At 47.4% G+C, this 23765-nt stretch overlaps 1 protein-coding gene across 1 annotated transcript; it reads left to right on the top strand.

Annotated features, from left to right (window-relative positions):
• Positions 1-4911: 4911 nt before the first annotated feature.
• Kdelr2 (KDEL endoplasmic reticulum protein retention receptor 2) lies at positions 4912-23367 on the top strand. Its single transcript, XM_021186650.1, has 5 exons — positions 4912-5146; positions 13887-13987; positions 18233-18391; positions 19492-19744; positions 22254-23367. Exons 1-5 carry the CDS (start codon positions 5056-5058, stop codon positions 22286-22288), a joined length of 639 nt encoding a protein of 212 aa, XP_021042309.1. The 5' UTR covers positions 4912-5055; the 3' UTR covers positions 22289-23367.
• The last annotated feature ends 398 nt before the right edge of the window (positions 23368-23765 follow it).

Genomic DNA, 23765 nt, shown 5'->3' on the forward strand with positions numbered 1-23765 from the left:
CACACCAGAAGAGGGCATCAGATCCCATTACAGATGGTTGTGAGGCACCATGTGGTTTCTGGGAATTGAACTCAGGACCTCTGCAAGAGCAGTCAGTGCTCTTATCTGCTGAGCCATCTCTCCAGCCCTCCAGCTTACTTTCTCTCACTATGATAAAGATCAAAAGGCACTTGTGAAGAAAAGGGTTTCTCAGGCATACACATCTTGATCACTGTCTGTCACTGAGGGAGGTCAGGCCAGGAACTCGGGGAAGGCAGGAAGGAAGCAGAAGGCACAGAGGAAGTTTCCTTCCCTGCCTGTTCCCTCTGGTTTGCTCAGCTACCTTTCTTATGCAAGTTGCTAACTTGAGAAATGCTTCTGCTCCTGCCTTAAATGGCATCTTAAAGGGCCTTGTCTCTAAATACATCCGACAACCCAGTGAGTAGTGGTGGAGGTTGAATTTGAGGGGAACACAAGCCCATCGCAGTGCCTTTATTAACTAGAATTGGGAGAATTTTCTTCTGTGTGGGATACACAATGTGTACACTCTCTTCTAAGGTCCCAGTGGCAAACCACAATGTGATTGCACCCCTGGGGAACCAGTGTACTCACTGAGCTTACTTACAGTGCATAGATGAGGGGTTACTGGTGGGAGTATGGGGGGGGGCCAAAGCAGCCACACTGGAAAGTCTTCACCCAGCATGAATGATGGCTTCCATGACATTCTGTCCTTCCCAGCCTACATTCTAGCCCCTCCTGAAAGGCCCTCCCAAGGCCACTGTGCCATTATGAAAAACTGAACAGGATGGCCTGGGAGGAGTGGCAGGACGCTGGTGAGGGTTTATGGCCCTCCCTCCCTCCCTCCCTCCTCTCCTGTGAGGGGTGCCACAGTTAGCAAGGGCCACTCTTTACCAGCAGGTACAGCTGACCTCCTGAAGGGACAGGCCTTCCCTGGCTGAGGGGAGGGTGGCTACCAAGATGAAGAAGAATCCTAGTCTCAAGCAAGCCTCCAGAGACTCTAGGCGAGCCAAGGCGTCACAAAGACCAGGTTCTATCAGGCAGGGTCCCTACGCACACACACATACATGTGCACACACACACACGTAAAGTCATGCACACACACATATACACATGCACACACATACATATACATACTCACACACACACACACATACACACACGGCATACCACATACACATTCGTATACACACATACACACACACACACACACACACATACACTCTTCTACAAATTTTTATGCACCTGTTCCATCTCCCTGACTCCCCATCCTATGTTTTAGAAGGTCATTTACATTTATTTATTTATTTATTTATTTATTTATTTTATTATTTATTTATGTGTGTGTGTGTGTGTGTGTGTGTGTGTGTCTGTGAGCACTCGTGTATCACATGTATGGCTGTCAGAGGGCAACATGTGGGAATGGGCTCTCTCCTTTCACCATGAGGGTCCAGACATTTGAACTCAGGTCAACACGTATATATGCGTGTGTGTGTGTGTGTGTGTGTGTGTGTGTGTGTGTGTGTGTTTGTGCGTGCATGGACAACCTGCAGGAGTCAGTTTCCTCCCCTCTTCATGTGTAGGTCTTTGGGACTCGAACTCAGGCTTGGTGGCAGGCACCTTTACCTGCTGAGCCACTTCGCTGCCCTGCAAGCGAATTCTTCCCTTGCGCCATTCGCCTGCCTGCTTTCCCAGGCTCCAGGGCTCGTGGTCCATCGCTGACTGTAGATCACCGTCTCCTGGCTTGTTCTGCCACGTCGCTCCGTTGTCTCTAAGAACAGTTCTAGATCCTAGTGGCTGATGCCCTCTCCCTCCGTCAGAGCCAGACTTTCCTGAGGTGATGTCTCCACCTGTTACCTGTGTCCTCCACTCACCGGGGCATGGCACCGGCTGACTTCTCTGCCACCAGTTCCCCAGGTCTACCGGTTTCCCACATAGGAAGCCAAGAGAACCTGTTCTCCGTATCTACCTCGACCTTTACGCCGGGCAGCTGTTTACCCTCCTTTGGTAAACCTAAACCTGCACATGCCCAAGGTTCGTCTACCAGGTGTCTACCGAGTGTGGACCTCATCATTGCTTTTCTTCCTGCTTGTCGCAGCTGTTTCCGGCCTCTCCCTACAGCAGGCGCTCAGTAATTGCCTAGGCAACCAAACCAAAGTAGCAGGAAAGCAAGGGCTACCAAGTTGCTCAAGGAAACAACCAGGGGCCAGCAATGCAGCTCCATTGGTAGAGTGTTAATCAGGATTCCCAAAGCTCTGGCCTCCATCCCAGACCATATACGCCCCATGTGGCAGAGCATGCCTGTGCTCCCAACAGTCAAGCCATACTAAGGTTGATGCTGGCCTGAGTGACATGACAACCTGTCTCAATTTTTTTTCTTGTCAAAGAAGGAGGAGGAGGAGGAGGAAGAGGAAGAGGAGGAGGAGGCAGCCCAGTGTGCCTAGGAGGCAGAGGCAAGTGAATCTCTGTGAACTGTGTAAGTTCAAGGCTAGCCAAGGGTACACAATGAGAACCTGTCTCAAAAAGAAAACAAAAGGAAGGGAGGGAAGGGGAAGAAGGAATGAGCGACCCGCTCTTTTCTATACACCAGCTTGGTACAGTGTAACCAAAGCAAAGCTCTGTTAAGTCATGTCCAACATGCAGGCTGCATCTGCTGCCGAACGCCCTCGCCTTGGCTTCTGTGGGCATTGCATACACATAGTGTGCACTTAAACACATCGAGGCAAACATTCATTCATGTAAAAATAAATAAATCTTAAAAAGAGAATGAAAGACCAGCCCTGGAACCATGTTTCACTAAATAACCCAACTGTCAGCTTAAATTGCCAGGGAGGGGGAATTTCCACCAATCACAGCAGACCTGACATGCAAATGTGGCTAATATTTGCACCAATCATAGCACCGCCCTGTTTGCTCTACCCGCAGTTGCTTTGGTAGGCTACTAGATAGTACCTCAGGCCTCAGTGAACAGAACTGCAGGGCCATCCAGAGGTCACACATAATAGTGATAACCAGAGGTCCAGCACCTTTTAAAACAATGTTTGCTGAGGCTGCACCATCAGGCAGAGGAACAATTAACAGCCATCACTGGGCCAGCAAGATGGCTCAGGGGAGTCAGGGTGCTTGTAGCCAAGTGTAATGAGCCAGGGCCCACATCATGGGAGGAGAGAATAAAAGAATAAACACACACACACACACAAATAAATGTCCAATAGCCATCTCCCCACCCCATCCCCCCAACCCTCTGAGATAGGATTTCTCTATGTAGCCCTGGCTGTACTAGAACTCAGTCTATAAAACAGGCTAGCCTCGAACTCAGAGATCCACCTGACTCTGCCTTCTGAGTGTAGGAATTAAAGACATGTGCTACCACCGTCCAGGATTATGTGGCTTTCTTAAGCTATCTGTGGACTTCTGGTGCTAGTGTAGGTAAAGCCTGTCTATCTGTCTGTCTGTCTGACACATGAAGGGCTGCACATGAAGGCCCCAGTCCCAACATCTTTGCTTATTTACAGGAGTACTGACAATAACTTAAAAATCCAGTCGTTAACATTAATAGTAAGGAGCTGGCAAATCCGGGGCTGGGGATTGAACTTCAGACCTCATGTATGTCTAGTAAGCGCTTTATTAACGAAGACAGCATGGGTTAGCTCTGCAGCCCCACCTTCCCACCCAGCTCCATCATTTAAGCCTTCAGGTTTCTTCTTAAATGGCAAACAAGAAACACTGTAAATCCAGACTGATTGCTGACACAAGTCTGTGAGAAACAGAGCCCAGATCTCCAGCACCCACATACATGCTAGGCTGGTGTGTTGAAGCCTGGGAGGTCTTGACAGGGGACCCCTTCAGCAAGCTGGCCTGCTAGACTAGCCAAATCAGCAAGCTCCGGGTTCAAGCCTTGCTTCAGTATATAAGGTGGAATGGGATCTAGAAGGCCCTAGAAATAGCTGGCCTCACAGCCTACTTGTGTGCACACACGTGTGAACACACATATAAAAGCAAAAAAGAAAGAAGAGGAAGAGGAGGGAGAGGAAAGAAAAAGAAGTGGTGGGGTTGCTCAGCGGCTAAAGGGGCTTGTCACCAAGCCTGGCGATTTGAGCCCAATCCCGGGAACCGACAAGATGGAAGGAGAGAACTGGGCCTGCCTGGATGTGCCCACACACAGACTTTTAAATTTTTATTTTTATTGTTTCAGGTGTGTGTGTGTATACGCATATGAAGGTTCCCTCAGAGGTGAGAGGTGTCAGAAAGAGCTGGATTTCCAGGCTGTTGTGAGTCTGCAGTTGTGGGTGCTGGGACTCGAAATCAGGTCTACTAGAAGAACAGCAATTGCTCTTATCCACTGGGCCAGCTCTCCATCCCTAATACTAAATTTTAATGTAATTTAAAAGAAAAATTAATAGATTTTGACAGATTTCTCATGACTTACTTTTATTTAAAATGTATGCGTTAGTTTGTGTGTGGGTGTGTGCGTGTGAATGCAGGTGCCCTCAGAGGCATTGAATGCCCTGGAGCTGGTGTTCAAGGTGATGTAAGCTCCCCGAGGTAGGAGCTGGGCATCGAACTTCGGTCCTCTACAAGAGAAGCTCGCGTTCTTAATCACAGAAATTTTAACCTTGCTTTCTACCCTCCCAATGCCTCTGAGATATCTCTGCTATCTTAATAGGGAATGGAAAAAAACAAAACAAGACAATACTCACAATGGAGTGTCATTTCAAAAACTTATAGAAGGAAATCGCTGGCACCTGGGCGGAAACCCTGGAGACGGAAATTGCGGAGGACTCTGGGTCCTCCGTTGGCCGCCCACGCGGGATGGAGGGTCCGGCTGCTCACGGCCGCGGGGCCTTTAAGGGGCGGGGCGGGGGCGTGGCCCCAGCGGTCGCCCGCTCTCCCAGGCTGCCCCGCGCGCGCGACGGCAGTTTGGCCACGTCCCCGGCCACGTCGCGCCCGCTCCCGCCATCTTTCGCCGCTTCCTCTCTCCGGGGCTGCTGTCGCCGCGTCCCGAGTCGCTGCCCAGCTCCGGTGCCGCCGTGCCGTGCCGCGCCGACCGCCACCGCCATGAACATCTTCCGGCTGACTGGGGACCTGTCCCACCTGGCGGCCATCGTCATCCTGCTGCTGAAGATCTGGAAGACGCGCTCCTGCGCCGGTGAGCGGCCGCCGGGGCGAGGCGCGCGGGGCAGGGGCGCGCGCGTTCGGCCCCTTCGCCCGACCCATTCGGCTCTCGGTCGTTCGGGAGGCTTGTGCGGGGCTTGCGATGGCCAGACACACCCATCTCGGCCTGCTCGGCGGGCAACGAACCCCCGCCGTGTGCGCGCTCGGGCTGGGGTGTCCGTCGCAGCTCTGGGCCCCCAGTTCTGCGCTTGGTCCGCTCGCGAACTTGATCCGTCCTGGCTCAGCGAGCGCTAGCGTAACTGCCCCCGCGTCCTGCTGCATCCAAAAAGTTTTATAGCACGGGATCTGTGGGGTGCTGGTGGGCGTGTCCCTCTCCTTGGACTTTTGGGGAGGGGGGCGCCTCTGAGTTCCCAGGAATCAATGCTCGAGGAGGATGGATAGCACCGCAGACTTAGCAGGGCCTGACGTGGCAGCCAGACCACCCGCGAAGGTGGGGCTGGCTGGAGGAAGAGGGGCATCCTGCTATTCATTCTGTTATCTTCAAGGACAAGCAGAGGATGGGATGTGGGGGCCGGATGGTGTCAGGTCAGGCCCGTGCTTACAATTGAAGAGGCTACACTCAAGTCTTGGGGTTCAGGATCTCGTGCGTCATAAAAAGAGATGTGGATCTTTGAAGTGAGTTACTTGGCATAGTTTTCATGCTACTCTGAGAAGCAAGCTAGTTTTTCATTTTCTTGAGTGTGGCCATCTAATAACTGGTTCTCTTAAACTGTCAGCGCTGGGTACCACTGAGGTCTCTGTTCCCGGCTAGTATCCTTGCTCCACGTCACCACTGAGTTGGCGCTGTACCGCCCTCAAACTACATTACAGAGAGGCAGTAGAATGAACTTTCCTCACACAATAGCTGTGCATTTCTGCCTTTCGTTAAATATTAGGAATCTTACAAGTTTTAGATAAGTTCTTGGTGAATGTGATGGTGCTTGCCTGTAATCCAAAAAGTTTTAGCACGGGATCTGTGGGGTGCTAGTGGGCTTGAGTTTGCACACTTGATGTCGGTGGTTCTGTCACTTGTGGTGTTGGATTTGGTCTCTATCTGTCTTTCTAAATCTCTAAGTCTCCTTGTCTTCTTTCTGATGTTCTTCTGCCAAGTAAAGATATATTTTATTTTTAACTCGAGGTTCAGGCATTCAAAATTAGCATGGACTACATGCTGGCCCTGTCTCCAAAAACACCCCCTGCCCCCCAGAAACCCATTAATTAATTGGTTGATTAAATTATTAAATATATTCTTAAAATACTGTCCTTAAACGTAATGCTATGTCCCCTAATAAAATAACTTTGTAAACTCAAATTTAATTTTTTTTTTAGAGACAGCAGAAAATAGAAGTCCTAAAGGCCCTGGGTGGTGGAGATGCCACCTATCTGGTTTATTAATGACACCTCATCTAAAGTAGCACCACCCCTTTGACTGCTCTGAAGGTCTCGTTTCTCCCTGGAACATAGTTGAGATCCAGGAAGTGTGCACAGCCCCAAAGGACCTTTGATCAATCAGAGTGGATGTTACAAAGTCCCTGGACTGAAACCAGGGTATCTGACTTGGAGGTGAACTGAAAGCCTCGATGGTGTGATTCATCACGACAGCGAATTAATTGCTTCAGTTGTGATAGGTGTGCATTAAGTAGTCAGTGGAGCGTTATAGGGCTCCTCTCAGGCAGTACTTAAAATAACCATGTCGGCGGGTCCCAGTACTGGGATGAGGGAACCAAGTCTTAGGCAGGTTGCAGGGTTTCCATGAAGCCAGGGTTGACACATAAGCAGTAATGAATTTGGGATTTCCAATTAACCTTTGCTTTGGCCTAAGCAGCTTGAGTTTGCACACTGGGTGCCAGTGGTTCTGTCACTTGTGGTGTTGGATTTGGTCTCTAGCTGTCTTTCTAAGTCTCTAAGTTTCCTTGTCTTAGTGTGAGTGCTGGTTCCTGTGGAGACCAGAAGACATCATATTCCTTCCCATGGATCTGGAGTTACAGGCAGTTAGGAGCTGCCTAATGTGCTGAAACTGAGCTCAGGTCCTCTGCAAGAGCAGTGCCCTTAATGGCTGAACCCTCTCTCCAGCCCCAAGAATCAGAAGGGTTTTTTTTTTTTTTTTCAAATTATTAATTTTTTGCGTGCCTGTGTGAGTGTACTACAAGTGTGCAGAAGCCCTTGAAGACCAGAAGAGGAGGGTCAGCTGGAAAGTGAGCCCAGACAGTGTGCAAGAGCAGCAGGTGCTCCCAACTGCTGAGCTGTCTCTCCAGCCCCACACAAGTAGAAGTCTTAAGGGAACTTTGAGTAAGCTGGGAAAAGGAGGCAGCTTGCTACTTAATATCCCTTGTTTTCCTGGGAGGTGCGAACTTGGTGTTTGAGCTGCGAGCACTGAGGAAAACTCCGAGTTTGAGCTGCTGAGCCAAGAGCGGGAGGTGAGTGGGCGAGTTGAGTTTGTGATTCCCAAGTACTCCACGCATGTTAGGAAGGTCCCCCCCCCCTCGGACTTAAGATCTTCTTTATTCTGCTAGATACAGTTTTTCTGACCTTTCAAAAATGCAAATCACCAAGATCATTTATTTTGAGTTAAACGCTGACGTGTCTTAGACACTCTGTTTTTCCAAGCTAAGTTTAAAAGTTGTTCAGAAGGTTTGGAAAGAGGAAGAACTTGATCAGAGTTTCTCAAATAGCCGGAACCTGAGCCGAGCAGCCAGGTGGGGGTTTTCAGTTGGAAAAGCAGAGCTCCTTTTAGGGTTTCAACACCAGCTTAGAACCTAAACCACACGGCCTTTTCCCTAAGGGGAAGATGAAGCTGGCTAGTCAGGAAGCTGGACATTACTTTTTTGAGTACTCCGTGTTGCTCAAACTGGAATCCCCCTGTGTCAGCCTCCTGAGAGCTAGGATTGCAGGTATGCATCTCCACTCCAGGCTTTAAGGACCTGTTTTGTAGTTGGGGCAGTGAGCTGATTGTGCTTGAATGTAAATTTGTGTTGTGTCTGTTGTCACTGTAGCGGGGAGACTTCAGTGAGAATGTCTGTGTTCCCGACCTGCCAGGCAGATGGATGGTCAAGTTGTCTCTTTTAGGGTGTCTTTTTTTTCCCCCCAATCCCTTATCTAGAATACCTTGGAACAAGCAGCTCTAACCTAGGGTCTCACTGAAGTCAAGCAAATACTCTACCAGTTGAGCCAAATCCATATCCCAAAGCTGTGGTTTTAGGTGAAGTGCTTTCTGTTTCCTATAGGCTGATAGTCACTGTCAGGGCTGTGCCCTGAGTTTAAATGACTAGTGAGTCCTGCAATGAGTGACCTCCAGCCTCCTCCTGTATTTACTCTTTCCCTCCTAGCCATTATGTAGGTTGGAAACCCGTCAACCTACTATCAAACTCTATGGTTTTTATATTTGAAGCAAATAGAAAACTTTCCTTTCTTTCTTTCTTTCTTTCTTTCTTTCTTTCTTTCTTTCTTTCTTTCTTTCTTGTATTGGGGCTTGAACCTGGGATCTCGTGACACGGTACATCCTGGTCAAGCTCTTCCATAGCTCTCTACTCCCAGTGCTAACACTTGTTGTTGTTGTTGTTGTTGTTGTTTCCTCCTCAGCACTTGAAGTGTTTGCTTCACATTCCTAGGCCCCTCCTGTAGCTGTTTTCTCTGATCCTTTGAAGGTGCTCATCTCTTCCTAATCATTGTCATGTATGTCATGTATGTCATGCTTGACCACTCTCTGTGCCCAGCCCTGAGAGCACTCAGCAGCAAATGGCAGCAAGCCTTGCTGCCCTCCTTGTGTGGTATGAAGTGAGTGTGCCTATGTGTGCTGCAATCCCAGCACTCTGCAAGTGGACATAGAGGACTAGAAGCTCAGAGCCATCTTTGGAAGAATCCGGAGAGTACGAAAGAAGCTGCAGTGGGAGAATGTTGTCTAGAACATTTGAGGCCTGGGTTTGAGCCTTTGTGTTGCACAAAGAAAGATACAGGTCAGGTGAGGGGGTAAATCATGTGCGAAGGGCAGACATGGCTGTCAAGCTATGAGGACAGTGACTTCTGTGAAGTGGAGGGAGGGACCCAAGGCCACCCCCTGTGACTTCCCAACAAGAAGTTTCAGGATTGCTGAAGAAAAGAGTGGTCATGTAGCCAAAGATAGCCTTGAACTTCTTACCCTCCTGCTTCCACTCAGAGTGCTGAGACCACAGGTGTATGCTGTCCTGGGTGCTGGGTACTCTGTCACTGAGCCACATCTCCAGCCACAAAGCACTGTCTGTAGATAAGAGATATTTGTGTAGAATTTGTAACAAAAATTATAAACAGCCTGGAGAGATGGCGTCAAGGTAAAACTTATTTGCTGCTGCTCAAAGATCAGAGTTCAGTTCTTAGCACCCACACTGGGAGGTTCAAACCACCGATAACTCCAGCTCCACGGGCTCTGATGCCCTCTTCTGCTCTCCATGTACACACACACACACACACACACACACACAGCAGACATACAAGTAAAATTAGAAAATATAAAAGTCTACAAAAATAAGTATAAATCTAGGTGGGAAATTATAAATCAAACGATCAGTGGTCTCATTATTTTTGTTATGTTCACACTGGAACAGGATAGAACAAGAAAATGTGTGTTCATAACAGGGAAAGATGATTCCAAGACATGAATTCAAACAACAAGCTATAAAAAAATAAGGTTACTTTAAAGGGTAAAAATGTATATGGGTACACATACAAATGCAATGGAAAGGGGACATTAAGTGGCTGGAGGTGGCTCAGCAGTTAAGATCACTTGCGGATTCAGGTTCCCAGCTCCTACATGGTGACTAACAATGATCCGTAGCTCCAGTTGCAGGGACCCTGACTGCTTCTGGCCTCATAGGCACCAGGCACATGTGGTGCACATACATGTGGCTAGACACTCATACACGTAAAACAATCTTTTAAAAGCAGGGGCATTAAAGCAGCTCATATTTAAATACACTTAAAATGGAGCTAGGAGGGCTTTTTAAGAGGCTGGGACTGTCACTTAAGAGATGGCTGTCATTGAGAACGGTCTGCATTTCTAGAGGACTCAGGTTTGGATCTGATACCTTGTCTCTGAGGGCACCTGCACTCGTGTGCCTTCAACCCACAGACAAAGACAGTATAATTAAAAGTAATAAAGATAAATCTTTTTAAAAAGAAGACATACTCTTTCTGTACATTTTAGCCCATTTGAAATTTTTTAAGAATGATTGGCATGTTTTTTTTTTTAAAAAAAAATTAGAAAACAAACAGTGAAACAGTATTTAGTGAGACCGTCATTTCTCAGGTATTCACAGCAGCAGGTGTACTATAAAGCACTCTGCTTATCTTTTCAGCATTCCCAACAAGTTAGTGTGATCTCTCTCTGTATGACAAATGCAGAAAGTAGAATTAGGGCGCTACACAATAGGACTAGCCTTACCCTGTACCTCAGCCAAGCTTGACCCTAGACTCTGGTTCCCAAACACCCCCCCCCCCTTCCTGCTGAGAGTCTAACGCAGAGTCTTGGACATGTTAGATAAACACTCTACAAGTGAGCTTCATTCCCTGCCCTTTGTGGGGTTTTTGAGACAGATGGCACTGACACGTAGCTCCAGCTAGCTTTGAACTCTGATCTTCCTGTCTCTGCTTCATGATTACAGATAGGCTGGGATTGCAGGCTTGTTCTGCCATGCCTGGCTGCAGCGGTTGTTCTTAAGTATTGAGTTGTGGAGTCCAGCAAAAGGTCAGGAGCTTTAAAAGAATGTCCAAACTGGATGTGGCGGCGCATACCTGTAATCCCAACACCTGGAGAGGTGGAGGCAGGGGGATGAAAAGTTCAAGAACAGCTTTGACTCCATGGCAGATTCAAGGTCAGCCTGGGCTATTTGTCCCCACCAAAAGAAGTTTGTTTGTTTGTATGGTTTTTAAAGATTGATTTATGTTATTTATGTGAGTACATTGTAGCTGTCTTCAGACACACCAGAAGAGGGCATCAGATCCCATTACAGATGATTGTAAGTCACCAGGTGGTTGCTGGGAATTGAACTCAGAATCTTTGGACGAGCAGCTGGTGCTCTTAACCACTGAGCCATCTCTCCAGCCCAAGAAGATAATTTAAAAAATTAGACTATCCAGATGCTTCGAGAGAGTCTTAGGAGTGTGACCTTCCGGGGCCTGGCCCACAGTGCTTGGGGGTACCCCTGCTGTTACTAGAATCTCCTTCGTTGGGATAAAGCACCTATTGTGTAAACCAGTAGGAAGGTCGGAAACCCAGCTTTGGGCCTTGGCTGTAATTTTAAAGTCCTGTGGTCTCAAGTGTGGAGACATGTGCTTTCGTAAACCTTACTGAGCTTTTGGGGAACGACAAGCATGAGTGATACTCACTTGACAAGTTTTGCTCTCGAATGTGGCCGTCAGATGGATTTGGTACCAGGATGTCACTGAAGTGCTCATGGTGAGTGTGCTTGCTACATGGGACAAACATTGGAACTTTCTGGTCCACAGTCAGGTTGGTATTGCCTGTGATTGTAGCTCAGTAATAAGGTACTTGCCTAACATGAGGCTCTAGGTTTGATCCTCGGGATTGCAGGTGGACAGACAAAATGACTGATGCCCAGCACTGCAGATCCATCAAAAGACATATAAGGTAGCAGCTATTCCATTCTGCTCTTACCCCCAGGAAATTCCTGCCACCCCATGCCCCCATCTTTAGCTTGAGATTGCTTCCTTCTGTGAAGATGGGACACCATTTCAGTGGTAAAGGGAGAAGCAGCTACTTGCGAGAGAGAATGGTTGTTGCATCCTGTGAGCATCCCAGAGTCCCAGATGCTAGTTACCGTGTGGATTCCCATCGACATACTGCCTGTCTTCTCCTTTGTCCAGTGTTAGGGAGATTCTCACCCTCCAGCTGGTAGTAAATTAGGGCCCAGGGCCAAGCCCAGAGCACGTTATCTGTTTACAGTCCTAGAGACACAGTCGGATTCAGACTCTCTTAAAGTTTTATCCAGAATAGCATACTATGGGACTGCCCGTGTCATGAAGATGAAATGAATTCCATTTTCCTTTGAGCATGTGTTTCTCTGGACCCTGATGTGTGTCAGGTGTAGTGGGCAGCACGGGGAATACTAAATGGAACAAGTCACAACGTCTACAAGAGGTTCTGTGTGTAATGGAGTTTTGCAGAGAATAGGAACCAGAGTTGTGTGGGAGGCCAGAGAATCACCTCAGGTGTCCCTGCCTTCCACTTCATTTGAGACTGTTCTCCATTGCAGAAGTCAGGCTGTCTGGCCTATGAGTTTTCAGGGATTCTCCTGTCTCCGTCCCCCGCCTCAGTGCAAGTGCTGTGATCACAAATGCCTGCTACTGTGCCCGGCTTTACATTGGTTCTGGAGCTCCTCTCACTTGTGTTTCATCTGCTGAGCTAGCTCCATAGTGTGTCTTATGAAGTCTCTGGAGAAGCCAGGGCAGCAGCTGGCATGAAATGCCTGATGGGGGAATTAGCAGCACCAAGACAGGGCGTCTCCATCTCCCAGCAGAGGTGATGGTTGTCTAGGTGGGCCTCAGAGGACAGGGATGAGCTACCAGCCCGGCTTTTAGTGTAGGAATGCTGAAGGTGATAAGGATGTCCCTGGCTCCAAAGCCCCATTGGAATAAACTGCCTGTCTGTATCCTCTTATTTTAAATACTGGAAAGAACCATATAGCAGATGAACTGGAGAATTCTCAAGGCCCCACCAAACATCCTGTAGGGCCTGTCTGCTGCTCCTGTCTTTCTCCGTCCTGTTCTCACGCCAGGGCTTGGGATCTGCTTCACCGTTTCTTCTCTAGAACATTAATTTCTCACAGAAAAACTTCCCATTTTCCAAGCAGAGCAGTCAGCAGCAGAATGGCTGCCCAGCTCTTCCCAGGCCCTGTGTGGAAGAAGGTCAGCTTTTCTCCTTTCTAGTCAGGCGGTTTTATGAAGGACCTTGTTCCTCACACTGAGAAAGTGCTCCTATCCAGGCTTGTAGTCTCTAAGCTGCAACTGACCTGAGGCTGTGAGAAATGTGCACTTGCCGCGTTCCACAGGGGAAGTAAGCAGCACGTGAGGAGTTTTCTGCTGGGTCCATGCCCGGCGCTATAGTGTGCACTACAGCTGAGCTGCTCAGACTCCAACACCAGTCGCCTTCCATTTGTCATAAATTGCTCAGTCTGCAACATCTTGAAGTCCCCATAGCCATACGGGCAGATGTAGGTGTCTAAAAGGTCAGCTGGACACTGCTGTGGTTCTCCCTCTGTGAGCTGTGACTGCCCTGCTCTGCAGGTGGAAACATGGGATCAGGGTGTATCCGTTTTTATTTTGTTTTATTTTGAGACAGGGTCTCCCTGTATAGCCCAGGCAGGCCTGGAACTCAATCATCCTGCTTCCCAAGTGTTGGGATTTCAGGCATGTGCCAGCACAGCCAGCCTCGGGTGTTAGGCATGTGCTGGACATGTGAAGGCACAGCTGGTAAGGAAGGTAAAGCGGGTAGGAGGCTGGAGTGAAGCAGTGACCTGATGGAGCTCAGGCCTGTGTATTGGCCATAGTTTAATGAGGCTGCTTTCCACCATAGCAGAACATGCTAGGAGCACCTAAAGGAGGGTTAGAAGGAAGAAAAACATACTTTCCTCTGGCTTAATCAGTTGTTGCCAGAGCCTGTCTGCTGGCTGCCCAGGGCAATCCCAGGACCTCAGGAGCCAAAGTTCTTCACAGGCTGCCCTAATGCTTGCCTTTTGTTTCTTCAGGTATTTCTGGGAAAAGCCAGCTCCTGTTTGCACTGGTCTTCACAACTCGTTACCTGGACCTTTTTACTTCATTCATTTCGTTATATAATACGTCTATGAAGGTATGGTATGATATCAGCTCCAATGCATTTATCCACCATCTACACACCTCAGGAAAATATTAGCTTTTTTTTTCTATTTAAAATCTTTCAAGAGTGATAGCTAAGTGTGCTGCTGTTGTAACTTTCTCCACTTGGAGTGCGTGGGTATGTGAGGCTCACACATGCTGTGGTGTCTATCCATGTGGAGGCCAGAGGACACTTTGGGAATAAATTCTCTTCTCCTAAGTCAGGCTGAGATTATCAGGCTCAATTGGCAAGGGCTTTTACCTACTCAGCCATTTTGCTGGTGTGTGTGTGTGTGTGTGTGTGTGTGTGTGTGTGTGTGTGTGTGTGTGTATGTTCCTATCTGTATGTCCTATCTAATCTAACCTTCCCCTTTCCTGTCTGATCTCGTGTCTCCTTCCTTCCTTCCTTCCTTCCTTCCTTCCTTCCTTCCTTCCTTCCTTCCTTCCTTCCATAGTGTTGGGAATTGATTCAGGGCCTGTTCTGCAAGTAGTTTATAGCATTGTTCTAAGAACTTGGTTTGCGGCTCCCTCTACCCAACACTTTGTGTTTGAAAGCATTGTGATAACTACAAGTTAAAGTGGGCGTTGCAGTATTTGAGTTTATGGTCTTTCCTAAAAGCAAAACAAAACAAAAATTTGAGGGCCAGTAAAGTGGCTCAGTGTTTGAAGGGGGGTTTGCCACCAAGTCTGACAACTTGAGTTCAGTCCTGGGAACTCACTTGGTGGAAGTAGGGAACCAGGTCCCATAAGCTGTCCCCAAGCTGCCACATACACATAGACAAACATATATACCAAATAAATGTTTAGAAATTTAAGGGAAAAAAGCAAGTTTGAGTCACCTGTAGTCATTCTCTTCTGGACTCTGGTAATCAGGAAATAATTAGCTGCCTTAACAATGGCTAGGTCGGGCTGGGAGACGGCTCAGCCTGTTACATGCTGCTTATGCGCGCCTGGAGGCCTCGGTGTGAGTCCCAGCACCCATAGAAGTTGGGCATGGTGGCACCCACTTGTAGTCTCTAGAGAGGATCCCAGTGGATCAGTGTCCTGCTGGCCTAGCCTGATTGCTGAGCCCCATGTCTCAGCACGTCAGCTGGAGAGATGGCTCAGCAGTTAGGAGCACACCCTGCTCTGCAGAGAACATGAGCTGGGTTCCCAGCCCCACATTAGGAGGCTCACAGCTCCAGGGGGTCTGGCTTTCAGTTGGGCATCCCTACACACATCATATACTTGCACAGACATACACATAAATAACTCATAAACAAGCAAACGCCCCAGACTGATTTGTGTCCTACATGTGTGTGCATGCGCGCTCGTGTACACACACACACACACACACACACAGGGACACAGATAAACCTGGATGGAAGTATGTATAGAGATGGCCAGGTTTCTGCCTGTTGCCTGCGTGAGTGAGCTCCTGGAGGTGGAGACTCAGAATCTTCTCTTTCTGCCTGAGGTCCGGCTGTGGACAGGCCCAGAAAGCCCCCAGCTGTAGTCCAGAAGGGTCTCGTGTGGGTGCGCTTTGTTATTCTACATGCATAGGGTTGAAAGCAACGGGTTTAATACCGTGCTGACTATAAATATAAATGCATAACGAGGGTCTGGGAACTGTTTAGTGTCATTGTGGGTTTGTAAAGCATTTGAGAGCTTGGTGATTACCCTCATTTTCCTATTAAGTCATTTGCCCCAATGTTTTCCTAATTAAGTTTCTCAAGTTGTGTTTCCTAGGGAGGAGTGGCTAGACAGTGTGGTCCTTATCTCAGCCCTCTGTACTCATGATTGAAGTCTGCTGCTTGATTCTTAGGCCCGACTGTCTACAGTTTACAAATTGATACAGTCTCAGAACAGCAGGCTTTTCCCTAGGGCCAGTGACCTTTTGAAGATGAAAGAACATAGGACTAACTCAATTGTGAGTCCTTGAACAGCCCTGTTGCTGTGTACACAAAATTGCTGTCTTGGAGGCAGAAATGTTTCACAAACTAGTGTTCAGGGGTCTGGGCAATGGCTCAGAAGTTAGAGCACTGGCTGCTCTTCCAGAGGACCCAAGTTCAGTACCAGCACCCACAGCAGCTTTGATTCCAGCTCCAGGGCTTCTGACTCCCTTTTCTGGCCTTTGCAGGCGTACAAACATTTGCACATACATATACATATAAATCAAAAATAAAATAAATTTGTACTGGAGAGATGCCTCATCAATTAAAATGTTAAAGTTCATGCTGCTTTTTAAAAACATTTTTTAAGACTTATTTTATGTGTATGTGTACTTTGCCTGAGTTTATGTAAGTATACCACATGTGTGCCCGGGGCCCGTGAGGTCAGAAGAGGGCATTGGATCCTGTGGGACTGAGGTTCCAGGCAGTGGTGAGCTGCCTTGTGGGGGCTGGGAACTGAACCCAGATTCCCTGCAAGAGCACTCGTGACCAGCTCCTCTTCCCATGCCACTCTTGCGATGGGTGCCAGTCCAGTTCTCAGCCCCCCCATCTTGTCACCTGTAACTCCACTTCCAGGGAATCTAATACCTCTGGGCCTGCAGGTACACTAACCCACAGTCAGACACAGACACATAATAACTAAAAAGAACATCTTTTTAAAAATAGTAGTAAGGAGAGATGGCTCAGTGGATTGCATCGTTTGTTGCCCTTGCAGAGGACCTGACACTTGGAACTCCAGTTCCATGAACATCAATCCCTTCTGCCCTTGGAGGGCACCAGACAGGCATGTGGTGTATAAATAGGCAGGCAAACACTCACAAAATATAAAACATCTAAAAAGATAAATAAATGGCCTTCAAATAAATAAACATAAGTAACACTTGGTTTTTCTTTGTTACAATACCAGACTGAGTTTCATAGCAACAATCCAAATATTTATTAAGTAACAACATTTTAAATTTTTTATATGTTCACTTATTTTATGTCTGAGTGTACACACAGGACACTGATCAAGTGTAGGTTCAGGACATTTCTAAGGAGTTGGTTCTCCTTTCAGCATATCTGTCTCAAAGATTGGACTCTGGCTAGGCTCGGCCCAAGTGCCCTTATACCCTGGCCGTAAACAAAGCAATGCAGTTTGAGTAAAAGCCACGGTGGCAGAATTTAACTTGGATTACAGTGCTTATCTTTACAGAACAGCTAGTTTGGACGGAGGTCCTCTGTCCAGAAGTGCACGAACTTTGCATTCACTCTTTCCCCTTTAAAGCCACTGTGTCATAGCTCAAGAGGAGATTAGAAGGCTAGAGAGATGGCTCATCGGTTAAGAGCACTGGCTATTCTTCCAGAGGTCCTGAGTTCAATTCCCAGCAACCATGTGGTGCGCACATCCATCTGTAATGAGATCTGATGCCATCTTCTGGTGTGTCAAAGACAGCAATGTACTCACATAAAATAAATGCATAAATCTTTAAAAAAAAAAAAAAAGAAGAAGAAGAGATGAAAAGCCTGTTTCTTTGAAAGTTTCTTATAGTTTTAAGATATATGCTTAACATTTCATCCAGCCAACCTGCTCCTAGGTATAAATGCAAAGAAAATGAAACTTACATTCACACAAAAGCTGTAACATGTTCCTAGCTGCTACTGAGCACCTACCAGCAGGAAATAGGACCCCTCTCTTTAACTGGTGAGTGAACAGACAGATTATGATACACCTGTGCATTAGTCGTCTGCTCAGCACAAAGGAGGAGACGGGCCAGAGGTTAGACTCGGTGGGTATGGATGCTTGTTGATCAGTCGTGAGGCCTGGAGTTCAAATCCAAGCACCCACATTTGGCAGCTAACAGGTTGTAACTCCCATTTTCAAGGGATCTGATGCCCTCTTCTGGTCTCCATGGGTACATGTGCACACGCACACACATACATAAATAGAAATTCCTTTTTGAGCTCTAAAAAGGGGGAAATTACTAATGTGTAGTGACGTGTTGTTCCACTTCACTCACGTGGCTCTCTAGAAAAGGCAAAACTAGAGCCTTAAAGGCTTAATACAGAGGCAGCGGGGTAGCATGTGGGGTGATAGTGTCCTAGGGATGCCTGTGTCCTAAATGTGGTAGCTTTGTGACCCCACAGACTATACTCCAGCCAAAAGTGGATGGGGTGTGTGCGCACGCATGTGTGTGTGTGTGTGTGTGTGTGTGTGTGTGTGTGTGTGTTCGTGTTCGTGTGTGCGTGTGAAGCTGACTATGAAGGTGATAACAGTGTTTAGGAACAGTCGCACTGTGCTCCTAACCCGGTGTCTCTCCTCTGTCTAGCTTATCTACATTGCCTGCTCCTACGCCACGGTGTACCTGATCTACATGAAATTTAAGGCTACCTATGATGGAAATCACGATACCTTCCGAGTGGAGTTTCTGGTGGTTCCTGTAGGAGGCCTCTCATTTCTAGTCAATCATGACTTCTCTCCTCTTGAGGTTGGTTAAAGGTTATTTAGTGGTCACATCTGGTCCCCTGTGTAAAAGAGACCTATCGACAGGAATGGGCTCTTGTTGGCTGGTTTTGCTGTTCTACAGACTTGTGGTACAACATCCATTGTTGTAGAGAGATTGGTAGATGGGAATTAACCCACCCAGGGACTTGGGTGTCTGCTGTAAGTTTACTGCTGGGTGTTTCTCCAGATGAAGCCTGGTGTTGTGGCACATGCCTGTCGTCTCAGCACTCGGGAAGTAGAGGCAGAAGGATTAGGAGTTCAAGGTCAACTGCTTAGTGAGTCTGAGGCCAGTGTGTGCTACTAAGACCTTGTCTCCGTAAAAGAAAGTGGGGGCGAGAAAGCTTGGGAGATACCTGTTAGCAAAGTGTTCCCTCTCCAGAGCCCACATGAATGGACGCAAGGGTGCACATAATCCAAGTGTTGGGGAGGCAGAGATGGTGGTCACGGGGGCTCACTGGAAAGCTCATGGCTAATGAGACCTGTTTTAAAAATATAGTTGGATGGCTCCTAAGAAATGATACCTGAAGTTCTTCCCCAGCATGAGCACACATGTACAGGTACACACACTCCACACACACAGTGCAGATGCTCCTTGACTTCTGATATGGGTGTATCCATTTATTGATAAACTTGTTAAGTTTCCTATAGCTAGCTGGGCATTGTAGATTCTTGTTTCCCAGTGGCGCAGGCGATGCACTGTGGGTGGCTGGACTCTGCAGCTCATCGCTGCTGCCCAGCATCATAGTATATTCCACTAGCCCAAACGGGGAAATGTAAGTAGGCGCTCTAGTTAGTGTGCATTGATTTCATATTGTCAGACAGTTGAAGAGTTTAAGGCAAGAGCTATCTGTAGTGAAGAATACAGCCACCTGGTGGAGAGTAAGCAGGAAATAGAATAGGTTGGGGACTCTGGATCTGGACAAGCCCACTCAGGAACATCTTCCATGTGGATTCATGGTAGACAAGATCATGACAGGTCCCGGCTTCCCCAGCTCATGCAGCCTCTTCATGGTGTTTGCCATTCTGTGTAGTATGTGGTGGCTGGTTGCTCCTCCCAACTGAAGCCAGCCTCCTGCTTTTCAGATCTTATGGACCTTCTCCATCTACCTGGAGTCCGTGGCCATCCTTCCACAGCTCTTTATGATCAGCAAGACTGGTGAGGCTGAGACCATCACCACCCACTACCTCTTCTTCCTGGGCCTCTACCGTGCTCTGTATCTGGTCAACTGGATCTGGCGCTTCTACTTCGAGGGGTTCTTTGATCTCATTGCTGTGGTGGCTGGTGTAGTCCAGACCATTCTCTACTGCGACTTCTTCTACTTGTACATTACAAAAGGTATGCCAGCTCTAGCCTGCTCATCATAGTTGGGGGTTCTGTCAAGGGCCTGCTTGCCCCACTCCCTTCTCGGTGCTATGTTAAACCACAAGAGCACTTTGCTTCAGTATAGCTTTAATGCTCTCAGCAGTATGTTTTCATTGTATAAATTATTATTTTTTAAGATTTATTTATTATATGTAAGTACACTGTAGCTATCTTCAGACATCCCAGAATAGGGCATCAGATTTCATTACAGATGTTTGCGAGCTATCATGTGGTTGCTGGGATTTGAACTCAGGACCTTCAGAAGAGCACTCAGTGCTCTTAACTGCTGAGCCATCTCTCCAGCCCCATTGTATAAATTATGCTCATTAGGCTGGTAGCTCAGTTGGTAGCATGCTTGTCTAGTGTACTCCATACCCTGGGTTTAATCCTTAGCACTACAGAACACCAGGCATGGTGATCCCAGCACTGGGAAGTGGAGACAGGCAATCAAGATCATTTGTAGGTATGTTTCCACTTTGAGGCCAACTTAAGTGCCCCTGCATGAGCCCCTTTCTCCAAACAAAATTCCTGACAGCCATCAAAGCTCTTACCACTCAGTTTTAGTAAGTGCCTCATTAAACAGTTTGAGGTATCTGCACTCAGATCTGTGGGGGACACCGCATCCGAGTCTGTAGCCTGCCTCTCTCCTTCATGTCAGTAAAAGGAACAGACAGCTTTCCAATCGTACTTTTACTTCCACCGACTCAGCTTGCTGGTGTTCAGGGTTTCTAGTTGCTGCTATGAAAATCCAGTGATGAGCTCAGCATCCTTATATATGTGTATTTTCACATTTGTATAAAAATAGGACATACAGATTTCTAGCTGAAAACTATTTGTGGTCCTTGTTCAGAAAAGGAAGATGCACATTGCCTGGCGGTGGTGGCGCACACCTTTAATCCCAGCACTTGGGAGGCAGAGGCAGGCAGATCTCTGAGTTAAAGGCCAGCCTGGTCTACAGAGTGAGTTCCAGGACAGCCAGGGCTACACAGAGAAACCCTGTCTCGAAAAACCAAAAAAAGAAAAAAGGAAAAAGAAAGATGCACATCTACACCAATGCAGGCAGACTCCTACAGAGCTGGGCACTCAGACCCAGCCTTAGCCACACAGCCAGGTGCCTAGTAGTGGGCCTGCTCTGTGCCAGGATGTAATACCTTAGGTTTGTTTTTTGTTTTGTTTTTTCTTGAGTCAGAGTCTCACTATGTAGCACAGGCTAGTCTAAGTCTCACACTGTTGCTGCCTGGCCTCCTGAGTGCTCATTTACTGTCTTATGTGTCTTAATGTCTAAACATTTCAAGACACTTCCAATAGCTTTGATGGGCAGGTTGGCACATACACGTGTAATCACAGTATTCAGGAGACTGTGTAGAAGGATTTTGAATTTGAGGCCAGCCTGGGTTACATAGCAAGACTGTCTCAAAAACAAAAAGGCAAGAACAGGGTTGGTGCCATGGCCCAGTGGTTCAGTGTTTGCTGTGCAAGTGTGTAGGCCTGAGTGGGAACACTGGACAGCCAGGCACAGCAGTGCGCATCTGTGATGGGAGGCTGCCTGCCGCCAGACAGCAGCTGGAGACAGGAGAGTCCCAGCAGCCAGCCTGGCATGCCCAGCAGTGCAGCACCGAGGAAAGAGAGCCGGCCTCACACAAGGGGCAGGGCGAGGACCAGCATCCTAGACTGTCCTGCCTTGCACACACAAGCTGAGGCCCTCCCATGTCCACACCCCCCCCCAAAACCAAAACAAAACAAAACAAAAAACAAAAAAAAACAGCAAAAGAGAGCATCTATAAATTTAGTTGTTGTCTTAGGGTTTTACTGCTGTGAACACACCGTGACCAAAGACCTCTCATAAGGACAACGTTTAATTGGGGCTGGCTTACAGGTGCAGAGGGTCAGTCTGTTATCAAGGCATGGCAGCATCCAGGTGGGAGGAGCTGAGAGTTCTACAGCGCCATCTGAAGGCCACTAAGACTGACTTCAGGCAGCTAGGAAGACATGGTTTTTTTTTGTTTTTTTGGTTTTCCGAGACAGGGTTTCTCTGTATAGCCCTGGCTATCCTGGAACTAAAGGCGTGCACCACCACTGCCTGGCCTAGGAAGACCATTTTAAAGCCCATGCCCACAGTGACACGCCTATTCCAACAGGGTCACATTCTAATAGTGCCACTCCCTGGGCCAGGCATATTCAAACAACGCCAGTTGTGCTTTTACTTAGCTTTGTTGTTTGTTTGTTTGTTTGTTTCTCTGTGTAGCCCTGGTTGACTTGGAACTTACTCTATAAACCAGGCTGGCCTCAAACTCGGAGCTCCTCCTGCCTCTGCCTCCTGAGTGCTGGGACTGAAGGTGTGCGCCACCACCGCCCGGTCTGGCTGTGTGCTTCTCTGTTTGTTCCTTGTACTTGGGCATGTGTGTGAGGCAAGGACCAGGAAAATTAGAGGGAGCTTGCCCACATGCTAACCTCTTGTTTGTTCTTGTCTGTCAAATCGTAGTCCTCAAGGGAAAGAAGCTCAGCCTGCCAGCGTAAGTGCCAAAGACCAGCAGCAGCCTCTGCCCTTCAGGGTGCTCCGACAGGGTCTCACCATGGCGAAGGCGAAGGCTCGGGATGCTCAGTGCGCAGAAGCAGAGAAGGCTTCTTCTGCGGCAGCCGCTCACGGGTGGCTCTTCGAGGATGCAGAGGAAGAGACCAGGGGCTTCTGTCTACTGCATCCTGCCTTATCTTTTTTATTACTATGTACAAAGATTTTTTTACACAAAGAAACTTAATGCTGTGTTAATAAATTCAGTATGTAGATGAATTGGGACAGTTTCCAAAAGTGACGATTTTGTGCAGAATAAGTACACGCCTTTTTTTTTTTTTTTTTTTTGAGAATTTGTTGAGGTGGTCAATTCTTTGTGTCTACAATGAAATTATACTCCTTGACACTTGGTAGATTATCCAAACATCTGTCAAATTTCCATGCTATTTATTTTCTTTCTTCTTTTTTTATTTTATTTTATTTTAATTTTTTTTGCCAAAAGATAAGTTGTGTTTGTTTGAAATCCGAGACACTGTGTTCCATTGGTGTTTCTGTCCAAAAGAGTCCTCATTGTCCTGGAAACCCTTCCTCAGATGTCACACTACATGTCAGGTTCAGGAGGATGACTTGACAGTCCTAAGGGTTCATTACCAAAACTTGAAGGTTCCCAGCAGAAACTCAGCTGATGCTCACCAAATGCTCACCCTTCCCCCGCTGAGGTGTGGCAGCCTGAGGTTACCCGAAGTTGCTGAGAGCTGCCGCACCCAGAGGTTCTGAGCCACCTGCCCTCTGACTGGAGAGGGCTTGGGGTGATGGCTGTTTTGGATAGAGAACTCTGCTCCTCTGAGGAATGGAACACAAATAACCACCTGTCACTGTCAGTCACACATCTGAAGGATCACTACAACCATGTCAGACGCAAATGTTTTTCTCATAGCACTTTTGGTGATAAAATGATTGACAATCTTTTTAATTGGCAACACCAGTTATCATTCCTTACATTCTTTTTAGTATTTTTTTTTAAAACTGGGCTCTTGCATGACCTATATTGTGTTAACATCCTAAATAAACATTTTATTAAACAGAATGTATGGTCTTTTCTATGAATTAGGCTTTGAATATTCAGTGTTCAGATGCAGCAAAAACTCTAGAGGGCTGCATACATTTAAGATTGACCTAAGGAGCCAGAGAGATGGCTTGATGGTTAGGCACTTGCCATCCTTTGAGTTCAATCCCAGTACCCATGTGGTGGTTTACAATCACCTATAACTCCAGTTCCAAGGGCTCTGACACCCTTTTCTGGGCTCTGAGGACATACACAAGCATGTATACACCCTTACATATACAAAAATAATCTGGATAATGCCCTGTTTATAGGAACACTAGGGCTTTTCATCATATTGTGACTTTATATGATGCACCATAAATATTAGAAGTGTTGAATACTTGTAATGTGCTGACTGCAGAAACGGAGTGTTTTTGCTT

The sequence above is a fragment of the Mus pahari genome, chromosome 23, assembly GCF_900095145.1.
Source record: "Mus pahari chromosome 23, PAHARI_EIJ_v1.1, whole genome shotgun sequence".
Lineage (NCBI taxonomy): Eukaryota > Metazoa > Chordata > Mammalia > Rodentia > Muridae > Mus > Mus pahari.